Source organism: Dermochelys coriacea, chromosome 10 (genome assembly GCF_009764565.3).
Source record: "Dermochelys coriacea isolate rDerCor1 chromosome 10, rDerCor1.pri.v4, whole genome shotgun sequence".
NCBI classification, from domain to species: domain Eukaryota; kingdom Metazoa; phylum Chordata; order Testudines; family Dermochelyidae; genus Dermochelys; species Dermochelys coriacea.
The window spans coordinates 77827555-77849733 of record NC_050077.1 but is presented as its reverse complement, the minus strand read 5'-3'; the positions used below and the strand labels follow the sequence as shown (position 1 = coordinate 77849733).

Sequence of the window (22179 nt, the reverse complement as noted above, 5' to 3'; positions counted from 1 at the left end):
CCCTGGCAGCTGATGTACACTGTTGCTCCCAGGGTTGCTGGTGCTCATACAGCAGTAGGAGATTTCCTGAACATTGCTAGCGTAGGCCCAGTTGATAGGGCTTGTAGATGCTCAAGACGCCTTAAAAATAGCTTGAGCCTAGAATGGTTGTAACATGGTGTCATTGCCTAATGATGGCGCCAGTTGTGTTGTGACCATGTTCAGTACCCATGCTACAAATTACGTGTCAGGTGAGTATAGCACTATTGGGGCAAGCAGAGTACTAATAAAAATACAATCCCTCTTGTGCTGGGAGGAAAACTGAGCTAAAGCTGGATTCTACAATCACTTCTCGGAGGGCTGTTGCTAGCAGTTTCCCTACCTTAGTTATTTTTGGTTTGTTTATTTAAACCCTGCTTGTGCTGATAGTGTTGTTAATCCTTACGTGGGCTATGGAACAGTTTCTGACTACAGTTTGTACCTGGGTTAGGGGAGGGTGCTAAACTGTATTACAACCGAGTCTGACTGTAAAGAATGGGTTACCTAAGGTTCTGTCTGCACAGTAAAAAGTCCCATTTGGAGACTTTCCAACCTGAAGTCCCTCTTCTCTTCCCATTCACACATTCTGACTTGCAGTGTACGTGGGACACACCTGTTGGTTTAGCCGTGTTCCTGAAATGGGCTATGCTCTTGGACTTTGCAGGGCTGTACTACAGCTAGGGAGCATAGTTAAATACACCCTTTGGTCCCTAGTGCACTGCAGGACCAAATTGGTTTTTAATTGTGTTGTGGAGACGGCAGTTTTCCTGGCACAGACAGGCTAAGTCCTTGGCACTGTGGTCTAACCAGAGCTAGTGTGGTACTTAATGTGGGGGTTTATTCCTCAATAAAAGGGGTTGACTCATTTGCACAGGCAAGACCATGTGTTATAATAACACAAGTGGGGGACTGTTGAGTTTTTTAAACGTGCTTGGTAAATGTTGTAGGGTCCCACCTGGTAGCAGCCGGCATCAGAGACAAGATAATGGAATGGGGGACTGCTGGTCTCCTTTAGAGTGGAAATTGCAAAGTTTGCTGCAGGCATCTGAGAGCTCTATTTATTCATTGATACTATGTATAACATCGCAGATCCAGTTCATCTGTTCTTATTCTGGACTGATCCCAACCCTCTAGCAGAATTTGGCAGAGCAGTGCTTGACAGCTGCCTTCCATTGTGTTTTTGTTACTCTCATGGTTGAAGCCATAGTATAGAATTGATAAAAACTTTTTAAATGCCAAGCTTTCCATATGTTAATTGCCACACTGTCTTCCCTGACTGCTAGCAGGCTTATCAGCTGTACAGACCCCTTTACCTCCACCCCCCAAGTAAAAGAAAAGGTGAACCCTGTCTGCAGGTGACTTTCAGTCATTCGTTTGCCTCGTGATGTCCAGCATGGTGGTATGTCTCCATCTGGAATTGGGAGTTTTCAAAGATTGTATTTTAAATATTAATTCCTTCCCTTCTGGTTCCTGCCAGAGTCTCTGTGAACTGCTAGAATGAGACACTATTCATTCCACATTTGATTAGTATGTTTGGACTTCAGTGACAACATTCCAAGTATGCAGGGCAATGGTGAAGGTGGTTTTGGTTATGTGAGCCTTGAATTTTTGTCAGCGTTTAAGTGATTGCGCTTAGAGATGAACTGAGGATGTCATTTCTGTGTATTAGGTTCAGACTGACTTTCGGATCTCTTGTTTGACATGGTGTCTGTTCTGGTTTAGAACCCAACCTGAAACCAGAAATCACTGGGGAAGGTTAGGAACCAGAGACTTGTCTGAATTAACCTTTGCTTGGCCCATTCTAAAATTCGAAGGCTGGGGGTTTGGATTCAGACTATCACTAGTTTAAATACACATATTCCTGAAGCTAAGATGTAAGTGAAAGATTCAGTGTTTCCCTCAACCAGCATCATTTATCTTACTTTCCACACCATATTTCCAGCCCCTTTGAGTTCAAGCAAGACTTTGTGCAGCCTCTTTTGAGCAGAGTAGATCAGTGGAAGCAGATTACCTATAGTACAAAAGCTGGTCGAATAAAAACCATGAGGTCCCCATTGTATGATGAAGCAAAATGATGGAGGTTGCACTGAAAGGAATAAATTAAAAGCTGGGAAACCGTCAAGGTTTTCCAGCATTGTCCTCCATATTCAGCAGAGAGAAGAGGACTTCTTTTCTTTCCAGCTCCACACACAAAAGAAGAACAGCAAAGCAACGAGGCCATTCCAGCTAAGCTTTGAGCATTTTGCATGGGCCATTCTTCTTTAGATGGATGTGGACAAGCTTTGGCAAGTATGCACAAAAGGAGACAATAAAGTGTTCGGCTGGACACTGTTGAAAATGTGACCCAATCAGGTGAGCATTGTTCAGGAAATTTGAGTAGTGAGCTAAGGGGTCCTGCCCTTCGAGGGGCTAAACACACTCCGCTACTGTTGAATTCAAAATGAAGTAGTCAAGCTATAGTAGGTTTCAGAGTAGCAGCCGTGTTAGTCTGTATTCGCAAAAAGAAAAGGAGTACTTGTGGCACCTTAGAGACTAACAAATTTATTAGAGCATAAGCTTTCGTGAGCTACAGCTCACTTCATCGGATGCATTTGGTGGAAAATACAGTGGGGAGATTTATATACACACACAGAGAACATGAAACAATGGGTTTTATCTTACACACTGTAAGGAGAGTGATTACTTAAGATGAGCCATCATCATCAGCAGGGGCGGGAAAGGAGGAAAACCCTTCATGGTGACAAGCCAGGTAGGCCATTTCCAGCAGTTAACAAGAACATCTGAGGAACAGTGGGGGGTGGGGTGGGGGGGGGAGAAATAACATGGGGAAATAGAACCCCGACCTGGGGCACTCTATCTGCCACCCAAGATCCACAAACCCGGAAATCCTGGACGCCCCATCATCTCAGGCATCGGCACCCTGACAGCAGGACCGTCTGGCCATGCAGACTCCCCCCTCAGGCCCCACGCCACCACCACTCCCAGCCACCCCCGAGACACCACCGACCTCCCGAGGAAACCACAATCCACCGGCGATCTTCCCAAAAACATTCCACACAAAGATGGACCACAAGCCGCCAGGAACAGCACCCCCAACAATGCCACGGCCAACCCGGCGGCCGAACCCCGCGACCCCGCCCTCACCCACAACCACTCCACACCCGGGGACAATGCACACCTTCAAACCAGCGGCACCGCGATGGGCACCCGCACGGCCCCACAGCACGCCAACACCTCCATGGCTGACCCAGAACAACGCCCCACCAGCCCCCATCCCCCAATACCTCCACTCCACCCGCGCCACACCGATGACATCCCCATCACCCGGACCCACGGAAAAGAAGCCCCCGAGGAACCCCACCAGGACCTCAACAACCTCCATCCCACCATCAACCCCAGCCCGGACCAGTCCACACAAGAGATCCACCTCCCGGACACCACGGCGCCAATACGCGACGGTCACACAAACACCACCCCAAGTTGCGAGAAAGTCCATGCTGTTAGAGAAATGGAAGGGAATTTTTCTTCCCCAGCTTGCGTGGGAGGTGCTGCGTGGGTGGAAATAATAAAACCAAATGCTGCTTGCTATAGCATGATGGCCAGGACTTTTGAGCACCAGAAGAAATGAAGACAGCGCACCCATAAGTTAGCTGCAGTAGGTAGGAATATCGACCATGTCTATCGGTTAGTCCTCCTCCCACCTCAATGACTTCCTCTTTATTGGCAGAGAGGAAGTTGCAGGAGTAACTAAATGCCTTGGAAAGGCCATCAAGCCTGGGTAATGGCAGGGAGCGTTTGGTCTATTCAGCTGCTGGCTCTGGGGAGCCCAATCCAGAGGTTCGACACTAAAAGTACCCCAGCTGATCTCTTCTGGGGTGACAGTGGGATTGTAGGGGAAGGGGTGCTCTCTAGGAAAGACACAAAGAAGGCCCCAAACAGGTGGGTTGAGGCCTGGTTGTGCAATGTGGAGTGACTGGAGAACTCGTGAAATTAAAACATTTCAGAGTCACAGCTAAGCAATTGGGAAGGGAGTCTGTCTGACTGTTTAAAACTGTGTACGTGCCTGTGTAATTAATCTCCAATGCCTACTGAGCACTTAGGGGCAAGGACGCCTCTGTTAAAGATTCAGCACCCCGGCCCCTCCAGATAAGAAAAGAGAGTTCCCACTACACAACTCTGAGACCCTCCTGCAAAAGGTTAGCAGGATTGGGCTCATCAAGATATAAAGATCACCCTCTGAGAAATCCTCCACAAAACAAGGTGTCAGGTTGAACATTCCTAATTTTTCCAAAGGAAAAGAAAGCAAACTTCCTTTATTCAGAATGAATAATTAAAAAAAAAAAAAAGATACAAGCACAATTTAAAAAATCCTCTGCAGGTCACTTTTAAATTTATATTTTGTTACCTTTCTAAGGGTGGTGTTAAGTGATACTGTGGTATTGAAAATGGTGGTACAAACAATTCAAAGGCTGGATTGTATAGCATGTGGTATGGACCAGAACCAAAAGCAGTGCACTTCTGGAAGTTTGGATTTCCATCTCTAATTAGCACTATTACGCTTTGGCTACTCTAGTATGTACTGAAAAATCATCACCCTTTCCTTACCACTGATACTGTTCCATCAGTAATAGCTAGGATCCTAACAAATTCATGGGTCGTTTTGGTCAATTTCACGGTCATAGGATTTTAAAAATTGTAAATTTCATACCTCTGCGCTGTGGCTGGTGGCGGCGCTGCTTTCAGAGCCGGGCAGTTGGAGAGCGGCGGCTGCTGGCCGGGAGCCCAGCTCTGAAGGCAGAGCCGCTGCCAGCCGCAGCGCAGAAGTAAGGAGGGTGTGGTACGGTGTTGCCACCCTTCCTTCTGTGCTGCTGCCTGCAGAGCTGGGCCCTCCTTCAGCAGCCGCCACTCTTTGGTCATCCAGCTCTGAAGGCGGCGCAGAAGTAAGGGTGGCGATATCGCAGCCCCCTAAAATAACCTTGAGGCCCCCCTGCAACTCCCTTTTGGGTCAGAACCCTCAATTTGAGAAATGCTGGTCTCCCCCGTGAAATCTGGTCTTTTGTGTGCTTTTACCCTGTACTACACAGATTTCATGGTGAGAGACCAGATTTCACAGTCCGTGATGTGTTTTTCATGACCGTGAATTTGGTAGGACCCTAGTAATTGCCAAAGATGGGAGCATGGCGGTAGCCAGGACCTGGGGCAAGTCTGGACGACACAACGGTAAAAATGCTGGAGAATGGTCTTCACTGAATGCCTGTGCTAGGTCAGTCTTAGCAGCAGTTCCTTGTTGCGAAGGCACTGCCATCAGTGGCAGTGTAATGGTGTGAGATCTCCTCCAAAAGCATAGTGTAGATAAGGGCTTAGGGCTTGTCTACACTTACAATGCTGCAGCGGCGTAGCTAAGCTACTGTAGTGCTTCAGTGTAGCCACTACCGATGCCGACGGGAGGGATTCTCCCTTTGGCGTAGTTAATAATCCACCTCCCCTAGAAGAGGTAGTTAGGTCAACGGATGAATTCTTCCAGCAACCTAGTGCTCTCTACACAGCAACTCAGGTCAGTTTAACTACACTGTTCGGGGGTGGATTTTTTACACCCCTGACTGACATAGTTAAACCAATCTACTTTTCTAGTGTGGACCAAGCCTTATGGCAAACAAGATACTGCGTAGACACCAGGAGGCTGATGAGCTACTGGTAGCAGAAGAGTAGATTAGTATTAGCAGATGTTTTCTTGCATGAGTGATCGATGTGTATACAAGCCTTTGGGAAGCAGAGACTGTGTTTGAACTCCTCATTGATCACATAAAGAAATAAGGAAGGGGATGTTTTCTGCTGGTGAGACATCTTGAGTTGATCAGAGATTGAAAGTTGGATAGAAGGCAAAAGAGGGAACCATTTATTGTTCCTGGGTGTGGTGTGGCTGGGGGAAGGGTAGACTTTTTTTATTTTGTTATTTGAATTGACTTGCAGTTCACTTGCATGCCTTGTGAGGGTGAAACTATTCCAGCCTTGCTACTAACTGCACTGAGTGGTTATGTCAGTTGTAATGTTCTGTCACACTAATTGTAAAATCCAAGTTAGATTCATACCTCTGATGACAGTGGATTTCTAGAGCTTCTGTGGAGCGGCAAATAAGCCCCCACACTGAATTTTTCTGTTCTCATAACTCTCCTGTCTCAGGTTTTTGAAGGCAGTCGGCTGATGGCTTCTTGCCTTCCAGCATACCCAAGCTCTGCTGTTATTTGATGTAATGACGATGCTTCTCATATGCTATTGCTTACATATTTTCTTTGAGAACAGCAGCATAAAGACCACGGTAAGTATCCAAGATTGTGATCTCTTCCTCCCCCACCCCCAATGTAAATTGACAGATACAAAACTTTATTTAATTGGAATGATTGAAGAGAATTCCACAGCCAGAGACTTGGGAAAACCAGCATTGTTTGGTTTGCATTGTGATGTTGCATTGTTAGTAGATTGTGCTAAGGGAAATTTGGTACAGCCTTGCTCTGATGCTGATGTCTTGTTTGAAGACTGGTGCAGTCAGTGGATTTGGAAACATCAATCTGAACAACAGTGCTTTCTGCAAAAAAACAAATTAATGAACTGAGTCAGTCAATAGTCAAGGCACTAGGTCATTATGTCCCTGAGTGAACCAGAAAGCCTTCAGCACTCCTTACAGGCAAATTTGGGGGAAATGGTACATCTCTTTAGATGTATTTGATGGGCCCAATCCTGCAAACTTTCCATGCCTCAAACTCCCAGTTAATAAGCTTGTAGGATTAGATCCTAGATTCCTTCTTAACTGGTGCCAGGGTAGAGACGTGTAGCTCTTTTCCTCCATAACTGAGAGGAAAGAGTTTTTGCAATTCCAAAGCAAATGTGAAACATAAGGACTTTCCAGTGGTTTAAATTATTTTTGCACTTGATGCCAGAAAGTTGGGATAATGTTAGGTGGTGATGAAACTGATTTTTTCTTACATATTTTTGGCCCCAGAGAAAATGGCTGGCATAGTTTCAGAAGCTCTGGTGTGGTTTTTAGTACCACAGCACCAGATTTACAGCTCTTCTCCTATATAATTAAAACCTATATTTAAAAAAATAAAAGGGGTGGGGGTTGGGGCCACCTCCCAGCAGGAAGGTTGGAATAAGGAATGCATGTAGTGAAGAGCGTCATAGGGGAAGCTAGAGTTATTGCTTTCTTCAAAATGACCCTGGCAAAGCCCACTTTGTTATTAAAGATAAGCCTGACTCTTCTGAAACTCCAGTGTGGAGCAAGTTACGTGAAACTATTAGGTGTTCTGTAGGACCCACAAATAACCATAATTCTTGCACATAAATAGCACCTTCCATTTGGGACTCTGTCTATTTGTAGTGTGCATAGATGAACTTCCCCTCGGAGCCGTCCTGTGAGGTAGGGAAGTCATTGCTATCCATGTGTAAGGATTGGGAAGGGTTGACTTGGGGCACCAAGGGGTTTTAAAGCCCAAGCTTTCGAAAGTGGCCTCTGATTTTTGGGAGGACTCCACGTTGGATGCTCCGTTCTCTCCAATTCCTAGACATTCTGTAGAAATGAGAGAGTTAGCAGCTTCTAGCGGAAAATCCTTCTATGAGGATCCAGGGACCAGACTCTGTCAATGGGATGGCCCAGGTGTAAGCACAGGATCTGGCAGTGTGTGTGGAAACACAGAATGTACGGTATGTATGTAATGTACGTTTTAAATCAGTTAGTGCAGTCAGCAGTTGAATGTCCTGCACTAGCACTTATGTGCAGATCCCTTCTTTGGATGCTTGCCTGACTGGCATAGAACACATTGAAAAACCCATCTAGTCTTGCTTTCCCTATCCCATGGCTGTTACATACATGTGCCCTGCAGAGAGAGGTGAACGAATGCAGCCTGAGCCCTTTTAAAGTCAAGCTAACATGCACTACAGGCCAATCTAGCATGTGCTGAATTTATAAGAGCCTTCCAGTTGACTCCAATAGAAGTTGGATCAGACCCTTAGTAGTGTAGTGTACTTTCAAGGGATCATATCAGGTAAAAAGTCCTATTTTTAAAACTGTTTGTTTATTTTATAGTAATCAAAATAACTGATGAATCAGTGCAGTGAAAAATGTCGGCATGTATTATCACAAAACCAGATTGTCAGCACACCCTGGGTGTTTCTCCCCTGGGTTAGTAATCTCCAGTGGGGTGAGTAAAAATGGAGAGCGTTTTAAAAGATTTCGGCTAGGGTGAGATCCTCACCCTACTCGGTTCCCTCTGTGCCAGTTAAAGGGCTGGCATGGCTTAAAGGGGCTCCAGAAAGTACTGGATCTGGCTGGTAGAGGAGTCCCCTGATGCAGGAAGTGTGGAAGACAGACTTGGAGCAACCCCTCGCAAGCCCAGCATAAGAGTCTGGGCTGGTGGCAGGGCTACTGCAAAAACTTGGGGCTGTGCCGTGGCCCTGAGGGCAGGCTGGGGAGGCTGCTCTTATTCAGACAGGCCCCAGGGCTGTCTGTGTTACTCCAAGGGCATCAGAGAAGCTCATAATTGGGAGGACACAAAGGTGGCTTAAAGCCACCCTAATCTCTCCTTCCCTAGGCTGTGAGTTCTGCGTCACACCTCGCAGAACTGCAGCAGGTAGAATCTCACCCGTCTTCTACTTCTGGTGTTTGTTGACTTGATTGCAGCTTGTTCAGCTGGGGCAATGAGAGTAGCCAAGTAAGGCTCACTTCTGTTTTCAGGCATTTTTCCTGGCCTGGCTCTTGTGAACTAGCAAAGACGGTTCACTAACAATACTGGCGACTGGCTCAATCCAATTAAAAGAACTAGTTTCACTGAAATGAACAAAATAATCATTTTGATTATTGTTCACAAAATGTAAACTTTGGGGCATAGCCTGCCTGAGAGTGCAGCACCCCTTTGGAATTGTGTTTTACCCCTGATTTATAATGTCTATCTGTACGTTGATATGTGGTGAAAACGTGTTTTACCCCTGATTTATAATGTCTATCTGTACGTTGATATGTGGTGAAAACGTGTTTTACCCCTGATTTATAATGTCTATCTGTACGTTGATATGTGGTGAAAACATGTCTCCTTTGTGCATCTTTTCAGAACAGTGCAACTATACTTTGCATAGAGCCATGTTCATACTAACTTTTTTGTTTTGAAAACGAAGTCGTCCCTGAGGCCTCCCTTTCTCCATCTTCCAAGTGTCCTTGAGGAGTTAATAAAATGTGTGACTTTAGACGAGGAAAAAATCAAGACTTCCCTGTAGGTCATACACTGCCACTCTAAGACAGTTTTCTTTGTGCGGTAAAATCTCTCGGTTGTTCTTGGCAAAAGTTCTGTTGAAACTGAGACCTTCAGTCCACCTGTATCCTTGTCAGCTCTGGTGTGGGACCTGTGTGTAGCTTGGTTGTCTGTCAGGCTGCACCAGTCCATTTCGGGTAGAATTTTCAGAAGGACACAGAGTTGAGTATTATGGAAAGAGGACCTAAATATTGGGTTTCTTCAGCTTTCATGACAAGTAATGCCTGGCACTTTTCCTCCATTGATCTTGAAGCACTTTACGAAGGAGTTCAATATCATTAGCCGCATTTTAAGGATGAAAAAACTGAGCACACAGAAGCGAGGTGAGTTGCCTAAGGTCACGCAGTTGCCCAGTAGCAGACCAAGGAATAGAAGCCAGGTCTTTTGAGTCCCCGTCCAGTGCTCTGTCCACTAGGGAACTCTGCAAATAGGCAAGGCCATGTTCTGTGAAGAGGAATGTAGGAACTAACTTGTCTGCTGCAATGGACATCACCTTAACCTTATGTTCTGGAAGTGAAACAAAGAGGATCATGCTAACATTTTATATGTCTTTATAGATAGTGATGATTGGATTTCATAAGTAGGGAAATGCACTCTGTCATGCATGAGAGATGCAGCTCTTTCCTTTTATAGGAGTGGATATGGGGAGGTTCATTCTGAGTAACAGTAAATGTACAAACTTAGTGTTTCAGATGAAGTCCAGCAAGGAAAAGCCAATGGGAGTTTATTACTGGCGTCTTCAGAGTTCTTAAAAAAGAAGACCCCCCCGACTATCTGGATGTGTGTCTGACGCATATTCAGCTTTCTCCAAACCGTAAAAGACCTCATCCTTTCCATTATCATTCATCTCTTAACCCCACCAAATCTTTTCCCTTTCCCCTGGCTCTGGCCTCCTGACTCATCCAACACTTGTGTCCTTTCCAGCGCACTTGGTTCTCTGGCTGATCCACAAGCCGGTACTTGGTGACTCCCATTTCGACTACCCCCCCCATGGTTCTCTATCTTCTTAACCTCCAGTAACGTCCCCCCACTTCCTCGCCCAGCTATTGCTGGTACTCCACAAAACACTAGACCAGTTTGCTAGGTGAGAACCTGGCCCTGTATTTATACTTTGGGGACTCGGTTTTCTAGCTTTTCTGAACCAGTTTGTGCATCTCACCTCTTCTTGTCAGAGACTCCTCTAGCTCCATAGTTTAATATATCCTAATATTAAGAAGCTTTTTTCCTGATGTTCATAAAGTGTTTTTATAAAATTTTAGGAAAATGCATATGTTTGCTCCCACAACTTCAAAAGGAACCGATTTTTCAGTCCGTCCTTTGTGTTAGCTGCTAAATACTTTGAGGCAGGGACCATCTCTTTGTTATGTACGTAAAGCACCTAGCACAATGGAGCTTCTAGATACTTCAGTAATAGAAATAATTAATACTCTTACCTTCCACTTAAACACACAAACAATGGGTGGAATCTATGGGCTGTGTCATGCTGATGAGACTAGATGATTGTCTTGGTCCCTTCTGGCCTTAAAATGTATACTCACAAATGAGCTTGAAAATGCATTGCTATGAAGTGATCTAGTGGGAATAAGAAAAACACTGAGCACAAAGAGATCTGGGAAATACAAATAGTTAATATGCCAAAGGAACTAATAATTTTTCCCCTGTGTGGACAGATTGGCTATATCCAGATTGGAACAGAACAGCTGTTAATACAACCTGTCAATATCTCAGAGACCTCATTCAGTGGAAGAGAGCATTTCATCAGGCACAAACGATCCTCAAAATCCAGCTATCCTGCTAAATCCCAGGTCCCTGACCAGCCCTGCAAAGTCATATCAGGTGAGTTTGAGAAAAGACACGAGATCAACTGCGTGAATGCATTACGGTCATTACTGTTGTTCTGTCAAAGATCTGTGTTCACTGGTGCTCCAGCTCTGAATTTTAGGACACTAAGAGGTAGTGATGAATGACGTGGTGATGGATCATGCTGCGACTTCTGGCAGAGAGGGTTTAAATGTCAATTATGCGAATACAAATATAAATAGACCCATATGCTGAGTATTGTTTAAATAGCTGAAAAATAAATATGGTCTAAACCTTTGCTTAAGTGGGTTTCTTTGAGTTACACAGTAATGAGAGACTATGAAAAGTGATTATAACAGTCTAGAGAATTAGGACCCCTGGTTTCTATGCCTGTCTCCCAGCATTCTGACCTTGGACAAAACTCTTAACCTCGCTGTGTCTGAGCCTCCTCATCTCTAAATTGGTTAGAATAATACTTGCCTGGGTCGCGATTGTGGATGCTTGTGAAATGCTGTGAGAACCTGATTGAAGGCTTTGTACAATGTTCCACTTTTAACGGGCTGATCTTACAGCATTTTAAGTCAATGGGGGTTTTGTCAATTGATGTTGATGGGAACAGGATCAGGCCCTACCTGAGGAAACACTCTCATTTACACTCCTAGCTTTGTCATTTATTTATGAATGCTGAAGATTCAAAGGTGCCTCTTGCGGAGAGTGATCCCAGGGAATTGTTTGTAGGAAGGAAGAGGTATATTCCATCCCGGATGATGCCGTTAGAGTTTGAAATGCATAATTGGAATATCTGGTAGAGGGGAGAGATGGGCAGAATTAACTTTTGGTAAAAATTGTATGAGATCTAAAAATCAGTTTGTCCTCACCACATTTCATCTGTCTGAATTCAGACTGTTGGAACAGCCAACCTTTAATATAAACAGTGATGCAAGTTATGCAGCCAGATGAGCAAACTTATTTCTCACTAAAAAGAAAAGGAGTACTTGTGGCACCTTAGAGACTAACAAATTTATTAGAGCATAAGCTTTCGTGAGCTACAGCTCACTTCATCGGATGCATCCGATGAAGTGAGCTGTAGCTCACGAAAGCTTATGCTCTAATAAATTTGTTAGTCTCTAAGGTGCCACAAGTACTCCTTTTCTTTTTGCGAATACAGACTAACACGGCTGCTACTCTGAAACCTGTTATTTCTCACTGAATTTGTAAATGCTTATGTGAATCTGAAATTGCCAAGGGTAGTGTGAACCCAGATTTCACACCTGAAATCTGGCTTGGCTTTGGTTCCTGCCGCTTGATTTTTCAGCGTGACATTCTCAGCAAATTTTCGCTTATCTATTTTGGGATAAAGATCTTTTAAAATGGCTGCTTACAAAAACCGTTTTCCTTTTGATCATTTAAGATAAATGAAATGACCTATTCGGATGTCCCATTTTCCTGGAGATGAGCCTTGGGGAGCTTCCTGTCTCTCTCTAGCCCTGTGAACCCAGGTTGGAGCTCCAAGTGCATGTGCTGGACTCCTCTTTTGCAGCAGCCTCCTTAGCAAACAATTCTCAATGCCTCTGTATTTGTACCTTCAGAGTCATTTTGGTGTGTGTGCATGTATCTATGTCTTCTGTGGGGTTTATAGGCTTTAACTGGAGGATAGTGTCTGAACCAGAACCTCAGTCCAACCCCCTGGGGATGATGGTTATTTGAAATCAGCCCTAGATCTGGCTCTTGTAAATAGAGCATATCTCTCTAAGGCGCTGCACCCGGCTCCTAGTGCCCCTTAACTAGTTGGATTCTGAACCCAAATTGTTTTCCTCATTCCTATCTCTGGAATCCCCATATACATGGATGACTGAGGGAGGAGAGAGTCTGCTGAAATCACTGGGTGTTCGGGAAGTTCGGAATTGCCAGTCTTTGATGATAACAGAGTGGGATAATGTTAGAACTAATTTTTTTATTAAACAAAAAGGAGGACCGATGAGGATGTAATTATATAAGCAACAAATCCCAAGTTCTCCATTGGCATAAGAGAGAGCAAGAAGCTCATTTAATCAGTGGCACTTGTGTTCTTGGTTAACATTTCTCTGCCTATTGATATTTTCCCTCACTCTCTTTCCTCATACCACTTATTTACCTCTTCAGTCACCCCAGAGGAATAAAAGCCAAAAGCTTGGGTAAGTGTATCCACTTGGAGAGTTTTGTGCCTATGAGCCCCTGCAAATCTTCTCAGCCTTTCAGTATGTAGCAGCTGTACTGAAAACATTGAACAAATGCAGCTGTTCCCACTGCCTGTCTTCCCCCCCACCCCCCCGGTTCTATTTTTTGTTGGATGTTAATAAGAAAACAGCTGGTGATATTAAAATACCCTCAGAGATTCCAAGAAGATGTATGAATGTGTGTTTAGTGACCATGTCCTGGCTTCTCCCATTTTTAAGACTCAGGGCCAGAACTTCAGTGAGTGTAAACTGACGTAGCATTGACTTCAGTGGAGCTCTGTCAGTTTACACTCGCTGGGGATCTGTCCTAGAAGGCTGAACACACAGATTTCTTGCACACTCTGCCAAGCCTGGTCTCGTTTCATGAGCGGCACTATGTTCCTACATGTTTTGTTCCCCTTACCTTTTTCCCTGCTCCCCATCATTCCTGATCCCCACTTCTTGTACTGGGTGAACTCTGTGCAAGTAGAGGAGTGGCAGATAACTGCTCATGCTGTGTGCACTTTTTTACGCTATGTTGCTGTGGGGCAGTCAGGGAAGCAATAGACATGGGAGTTGAGGGGCTCAGGAGTAGGGTTTATCAGGTACTCTGGGCAGAGTAGAGAAGATCAGGAACTGGAGATGCTATGGGACATTCAGGGAGGTGGCAGCCATGCAGGTCACCGATATTGAAACCAGCAGGCTGTAGGAAAGGCAGTTGCGGTTAAACTTGGGGAGCTGGAGGGATTGTAGTGAGGTGGACAGAGGGCCTCAGAAAGTTTGCATATCCTCTTGTTAAAGGATGCCACTTTTGGGGATTTAACCTTTGGACGTTAGCTCGTTAATTTGGATTGTCTGGTCAGGTTGCTGATTGTTGACAGAATGCGGTTTAAAGCAGAGACCCTGTTTTCTCTTGTGTGTTGTATAGAGCTGAGCTCTTACCTCACCAGCAGTGGTGGTTGTGATGGGTTCAGACCCCGAAACCCTGGCTCCAAACCCCCTGACCTGCGGGGAGAACAAAATCTGAATTTGGCAGCTTGGGATCCCTAGTGAGGCTGACATGTCTCATGCCAGAGGTTGCTCTTGCACATGCAACACTTTGGACCTCTCAGGCTCTCCAGAAAAGATTTGACAGCTACGTGCTGTAGTTACTGCATCTCTATTACTTACAGCAGATACAATTTTTACTAACATAGTATAAAATATGATCATCCATAGTTTAAACTGTGCTTGTCAGGAAAACGGCCTATGTGCGTGCGGTGTTGCACATTATAACTCATTAGTCAGCTACACCTTCATTCTTCTAGTCCACTGAGATGCAGCAGGCTGCCACTGCAAAATTAAAGCCAGTTCTGCGTGGTGCAGCTCTCCCTTCGCTCGTTTGCTCCATGGGAGTCCAGGGAGTGCAGAACTTTGCAATACTGGGCTCCTTGTTTATTTACAGCCTTTTGACGGTGATCAATACCATCGTATCTGAGCACCTTGCAGACCTTTGCGAATCTAACCTCACAACGTTCCGGTGAGGTAGGTCAGTGTCAACCCCATGAGGGAGATTAAGAGCCTGATCCAAACCTGTTGAAGTTGATGGAAAATCTTAATGGGCTCCAGGTCACACAAGGAGTCTGTGACAGCTGTGAACAGCCCCAACCTCTTGAATCCCAGTCCTGGACATTGACCACAAGACTGTCCTTCCGCTCTGGCAAGGTTCATCTTGTGTTCAACGTTAAGCAATTGAGTTTGCAAACATGCCAGATGGAAGTGAAGCTCAAATGTACAATGTAGGAATCTTCTACTGGTTCAAGCAGCCGCTGCCACAAGTTACAATGTCAGAAAATAATGGAATTGCTCATGGGCCTTCCTGCTTAAAAGCAAACTCCTGAATGTTTTTCATTGTTGCAGGAAAGAAATATAAGTCATGGTTGTTAATAGGCTTAGTGCACTAATGATCTAATTGACTTCTGTCTGGTTTGGATTAACTTTTGTGCACAAGGAGTTTAGAAACAGGAAAAAAAAAAATAATCCTCTCTGCCACACCGAGGTCCATTCCTAGTGAAACGGCATGGAAAGGATATGTGAGCGGCTTGCTTCCAAGCTTTCTCATGGGAATAAAAGGCCTCATTACTAAGAACTGGAACTAAGGAACTGTCCAGATTTCCATTAGGGACCCCAGTTTGCAGTGGCTTGTAACTTGGCTTACAAATATCACACAGGCTGAAATTTGGCATGCATGGTCAGAGACTGCAAGTGTTTAAGAAATACGTTTAGACACTATACATTTTATATATATACTCACATAGGGTGGAACTATATAATGTGTATACATACCAACACTCATGCATGTGTAAATATATAAATTAAATGGTTTATTGTTTTTAAGCTCTGGGAGTGCCAAGTTTTTGAATATTTACCAATTCTTAGTTGTTTTTTGTGTGTTCTTAGAACTTACCAAAGCTGCTCTTTTTTTACTTTTTCCTTCTGAACCTCAGTGGACAGTAAAGTGAACTAGCGTCACTTGGATTATTATTTGGGGGGGGGTAAAAAAATAAGTAAAGCTTCAGATGGTGTGGTTTTAAGTAGAACTGATTCTGCCTCTCAACATTTCAACAGGGTAAAGCGGGATGGGTCCTGCTACCAGGGAATGGGAGGTCTTGGGGGGGAGGAGGTCAGGTGCTGCCCCCCAGGAGGGAAGCCTGAGGAGGAATGGCAGAGTGAAATTGCTCTGTGCTCACCCCATAGCCGCGGCTCCTGTCTCCTGGGGCTGGCTGAGTTTGTCTCCTGGAGCCAGGCTTTGCTACCTGGCATGGGGTCGCATTGTAGTGTCGTAGGGGTTTGGCCCGGCCCCCCACACCCCATGCTGGAGGGTCAGCTGGGCTAAATTTGAGTGAGTAGCACTGCAGCCTGGGGCACATATTCAAGCACCACTCCCTCAAATTTGGCCCAGCTGCCCTCCTGTTAGTGGGGGCTAGGGCCAAACCTGAGCAGCGCTGTGACCTCGCGCACCAGGGGCAAGGTTGCAACACCTGAAGCAGAGAGCTGAGCCCAGCCAGCCCTGTGGGACAGGAGCCACTTCAGCTGGGACAGGTGGTTTCAGGGGTCAGAGCAGGACAGTCCCATGAAACCCGGGACTGTTAGGAGGTATGAATGACTGATCATACACGTGGGTCCACCGGACTGTAACTAGTGCAAGTAGATGCCAGTGGAAGGATGGGCCTATAATGTGTCAACGTACTCTCCTGTAAAGACACGTCAGCTGGTGGAATGGCTCCTGGGGGACAGGGAGTGCATATAAGAAGAAAGCAAAATAAATTAATGTAGAAGAAAGGGAAAGCAAAAATGCCCCATCTGGGGGTTCACCTGTGCGGAACCCAACCTTCCCAAAGGCGCTGTCCTTTGCCTCCCAAAGAGCAAATGCAACATCCTTTGCCTGAGGATCTGTGCAAGAGGAGAGGGAAACCGAGCTGGACTGCTCCCTGGGGACTTTGTAAGGGTTGTCATTAAACATCTGTAAAATGTCACCTTTAGACCAACTGGTGTCAGTGACGCTCCCACAGGCTACACTGCACAGCTGACCAATGTTCTTCTTCTGAGAGGCACCGGGAGCCAAATTACTCCTGGAATAACACCTGGAGGGGACAATGGCCAGTCTGAATACCGGCCCATGTTGATGCTGCATTGGCAGTATGCATGCACCCTGTGTTCTTAACATGGCTTGTCTAGAGCATCTCGTACATAGATAGGAAAGCGTGCGCATGAGTAAATAGATGCCCCTGCATTCCTATGTCATCCACCATGCTCCCTATGCTCAAAGTGTCGGGCTAATCATGGCCCCCAAGATTTGTGCATGGAACGCCTCATCCTGAACAGGAGTGGGGGCTTAGTGACGCCCCCAGCAGCATCTCCATTCCCCACCCACCCCAGACCCCATGCAGGGCTATGTAGTGGACAGGGAATGGGCATCATGCAAGCCAGGGAGAGGAAGGGGTAGGGCAAGGGGGGACCAATAATCCCCCTTCACCAGCCCTGTGATGCTCACAGTGGAAAGGTAATATATTCTCGGGCTTTATTTTCCATGGCCTTTTCTCTGAGGGATTTCCCCTTTAGAAGTGGGTCCACTGGAGCTATGCTTCCAATGACAAGGGCCAGAGATGCTGCAGTATGCCAAGGGCTCCCACTGATTCCCTTTCTCCCCTAGGATTCATTGGGTTGGTGGGCAGCTCTTCGATCCATCTTCCTCTGAGATGATAAGGGAACAGTCTCCAAGAGGGAATCTTGTGCAGGTTCCCTCTCCCTTTGCCACTGGCTCTCCTGGCTTTTCCTACACTGGGGAGTAATTTGGCCCTCTATGTAGAAAGTTAATCTAATGTTGTACACCATAGATGGAACACCGGGCCTAATTGTACAGGGATTAGATGTAGAATTCATGTATGGAGGAAAACCTTGTTATAATACCCTGATCTATGCTGTCATTGCTACACCAGGGTGGGGGGCACCCTCTAGTAGGTGGCACCAGATCATAGAGCCATTTTCTTAACAGCTTGCTTATTAATGTTAATAATGTGGGGCTTGTAACTGCTAATGTGATACAATGAGGTTCTGGGCCCTATTGTGGTAGGCACTATAATAATGAAAAGATGGTTTCTGCACTAAAGAGCTTACATCTATGGCAACAGTGGATACAGCCACCAAACCAGAAAACCGCAACACAGCAGAGAGATGGTTCTGATGGATGCAATATGTCGTGATCTCAGCTGCCTAGCCTGTAACCCGTCTGTTCTGTCATTTTTTGCCTTTCCCTAAAGTTCCGGTTCATGAGGTTTGTGGCCTTAAGCATGGGAAAACCAGTCAGCTTAAGCAATAACTGTCCTGTTGAAATACAGGACAAAAGTGCAATGACATTTCTGCCTGCCTCTTTCAACACCCCCAAATGTAACTACCCAGTGGTGTCACCTGATCAAAATTAGCCTTTGCATCAAATTTTCAAAAGTGACTTAGACACTTAGATGCCTATGGCTTGTCTACATGGTGAGTTACAGTGTAGCAAGCCAGCAATTCTACAGTGTGCTCTGTAGTAACCGTCCCTCGTGGATAGTGCTACGGTACAGTGAAAGTCCCAAAGTATGGCTTAGCATACTACTAGACCTCACTGTGTAGACAAGTCCTTAGTCTCACTGAAAAATCAGTTGTATTTAGGAGCCTAAGTGCCACATTTCAGCAAGATTTTGCTTCTTAAGCACTTGGAGCTTTTAAAAAAGTTACCCTTTCATATCGGCCACTAGGTATTATATGAGGTCTTGTTGAACCCTCAAATGGCAATATAAAAATTAGGCTTGTGCTAGGTGTCATTTTAATATTTATTTCTAGTCTCATTACAGTTATTAGAGAGGGGGTGAGGGCCACAAACATAACACATTACATATAATGAGCCAGATCCTAAGCTGGTGGAAATAGGCCTATTCCATTACCTTCAGTAGCACTATACTGATTTAGACTAGCTGAAAACCTGGCTCAATGTATTTGGCATATTTCATATGCCATCAACAATCCAGTTCATGGGAAAGGATTTTCTCAAGGTTTCTTGGAGGGACAGGAAAAATCCATGTTAAAAAGACAGAATCTAACCACATTACAAAAGCAAAGCAGTCTCTCTTAACTAGCTCATAAAATGTTCTGTTTCTTCGGGAAATGTAAAGTTCCCTAATAACTTTTCCAAAGGTCTCTGGTGATGTATTAAGGTCTCTCTACGTCAAAGGGACTTGATATAAAATACAGTGCAGGAGCATGAAAGAGAGCAGATTTGTCTTTGGATGAAAGGTTATTATTTAATGCTTCTGACACAGACCCCATAAATTAGTCCTAAATGCAAGTCTGTCTTAAAACTCATTGTTCAGCTTAAATGAACCACAGATTTCATGTAATGCCCACAAATGTGCTGCATGGAGAACAGCAAATAGAGGAAAAACAAAGAAAATCAACATATTTTTATTCACAAAATAACAATGGGGTTTCTTCCCACTTTCAGTTGTTTGCAAACCAATTGAATAGCGGTGGTAATAGTTTAAATAGGGGCTAGTTTTCAGGTATCAAATGTGTGGAACATTGTCCTCAAACAGGTATACATTCTAAACATATGTTATCATATGATGAATTTCCCCATCTTTAATCATTGTGTTTTCTCTGCAAGTTTGACTTGGTCTGAAATAGCAGTTGTTATGGCCAAAAAACCAAGTGCACTAAAAATAGATGTAATGCAACCTGTGTTAGCCCATATTAGGAAGCCTCTGCTGAAATATTAAAAAGAAGATTTCAACAATAAGTAGTGCTGAAGGTTTAATTTAATTAAATGTTGCAGGCATTAAAAGCATTTACATTAGCACTAACCAGATCCTGCAAACCTGTTGGATAGCTCTAGTGAGTTCTTCAGGGCCCTAGCTTTCTGAATAGCAATTCTGGAGCTGAACTAACATCAAGTCAGAGACCCCTTCTTGTTGGTAAATATTGGTCTTAGGACCATGCCACCACTGGTTTGAGAGTGTTTCTTTTCCATTAGCTGTGGTGTAGGTGACTACAGTGCTGATCCATGTTGTGTGAAACTCCGAGCACAAGTACAGCAGTTATAATGCAGAGCAGGGAGTGGCCCTGCGTTCTTGTCCCTCACTGGACAAGTGCAAAAGAGAAGCAAACAGATGACATCCAAATATAAGCACTGTGTAGATTCTTTCCCACCTGCTGGGAATCTGGTCAAAGTAGAGCTGTTCTACAACCTTGTTCGGCTCCTAGTAAAAGTTAGCATGAGATTCCTTTGTAGCTTAATAAAATTTAAACGGGCAGGTGCTAATGAGCTAAAAAGTTGGGTGAAATAGTCCTTTATTTCAGGATGTTCCTGTTCCTCCTATTGTCCCTCTGAAGAGGAGGGCAGTCAGGTGGATTGTAGGAAGCTACTAGATATTGCTTAGCATTTTAGTTGAAGGAAGATTCTGTTAATCTCTACATTACCATTACAAAAGCATCGCACCTAGGGAATAGAGCCAGGGACTGGGAATCGGGATTCTCCTGGATTCTAGTCCCAGCTAGGCCATTGACTCCTGATCTTCAGCAGATCACTTGGACTAATCTTGGGCACCTCTATTTTTGAGTGGCCAACACTAGAACACCTCTGAGGTGATTTTTTCCCCCTCCTCCCCAGAGGATCTTAACCACTGCAGATTTCTTTGTTGTTTGGAGTTATAGGTGCTGGGCCCCCTCGATGTCTAATATTGGGCATTGTAAAACAGGCACTCAGAATCAAAGGCCATTTTAAAAATTTGGAGCTTAACCTCTCTCTCTGAGGCCCGATTTCCGTATTTGTAAAATGGGGCTAATAATACTGAGCTGGCAGGGGTGTTAAATTGGCTCTGAAAAGTGGTTTCATAAATTGGCAGCTTCTTTCTCAGCAGATCTGCTGCTTGTGTAATCCTACATATCTGCTTACATTAGGGATTAAAAATAACTATTACGCTAGTGCTGCAGAGCCAGCACGGTTATGGGGATTCACTTCTGGCTTGCGCAGAAGAGGTGTTAAGTTTCACGTGCAGGGCTTTCACTTACATCGCTGTAGCTCCAGGGGAGATAGCAGGGTGACAGAGCTGCAGTCAAGGGGACCAGACTCTGCCCTCAGTTATAGATGTGTTGCCCTCTTCTGGCTCTCTCAGCCCCACCAGGAGTGATAATAGGTCAGCTGTAAGAGCTCAGGCTGAGTTTGTCGGGCTGACATTTGCAAAAAGGCTCTTAGTAAACTAAGCACGTTTGCTGAAGACTCACTAAGACAAAATAAACCTGGAACCCCGTGATGTAATTTTTGTGGTAATTTTTCATAGCATGTTAATATTGATTAAGCACTTTGAGATCCTTTGCTCTAAAGGCCTGTGCAAGTATATTGTTGACTATTTTTTATTATTGAACTAAATTCTTCACATGTCAGATGTCTAGGTTTGATGTTTCATAGGCTATACGCTCCCAGCGGATTGAACTTTATTTTTGTGTGTGTTCTACTAGCTCCCAAAAAGCTCCATCCAGGATTGTCTCTTACTGCATGTCTGTGCAGTGACCGGCGCCACCTCTGCCCCCAAACAATTTACAATCCAGTTAGATAGCACAGATGACGAGTGGGAGGGGAAACCGAGGCACAGACACGAAGTGACTTCCCCCAGGTCACTCAGCAGGCCAGTGACAGAGCTAAGAATAGTTGTCCACTAGACTATGCTGCTGCTCTGTATTAATTTTAATACATCTCCTGTCTGTGGGCTGTGTTTCTTGTTGGATCGAGACCTCCAAAGAAAACCCTGGTGGTATAGGAAGAAGTGGTGATGGTAATTCAAACTTTGGCAGCCTTTCCTCCAAGTCTCTGTCGGATCATTGATCCAATAAGTTATTGGGGGACATTGTGCTCACCGAAGTGCTGTCCTTTAGATAAGTCATGAGGACGAGGTCCTGATCACATGTTGCTGAAGATCAATGGCATTTTGACAAGAGTAAGGGTGTTAACTTTGGTGTTCTGGCCACGTTCCAACTTGGGTAATCAGAGTGTCAAGAAAATTTCTTTTGCACAGCTTTAAGTTGGGTTGCAGAGTCCATTACTTCCTGTCACAAACTCTTGAGTGCTGCTGTGTTCCCCCTCAGTCAGTAGCCAATGAAGTGACGTGTATCCCCCAAAGTGCTGTACAAATGAGGATACCTTTGTGAAGTGATTTGTGCTGAAAATTGCTGTATAAAGAAAAGTAATAGCTTTGATTGTTTTGGTGGGGGAGATGTAGTGATCTATTCTCCTAGGGCCTAATCCTGCAAATTCCTGAGTGCCCTTCGCTGCCATTGCAGTCAACAAGAGTTGAGGC

The 22179-nt window shown here is 44.9% G+C and overlaps 1 protein-coding gene across 2 annotated transcripts in view; it reads left to right on the top strand.

Annotated features, from left to right (window-relative positions):
- The window catches only part of ADAMTS17 (ADAM metallopeptidase with thrombospondin type 1 motif 17), a 255112-nt gene that overhangs the window by 5019 nt on the left and 227914 nt on the right, over positions 1-22179 (top strand). For both annotated transcript variants that reach the window (XM_038420717.2, XM_038420716.2), the window contains exon 3: positions 10988-11153. In XM_038420717.2, the coding sequence (XP_038276645.1) occupies positions 10988-11153 (166 nt within the window). The remainder of the gene's footprint in view (positions 1-10987; positions 11154-22179) is intronic.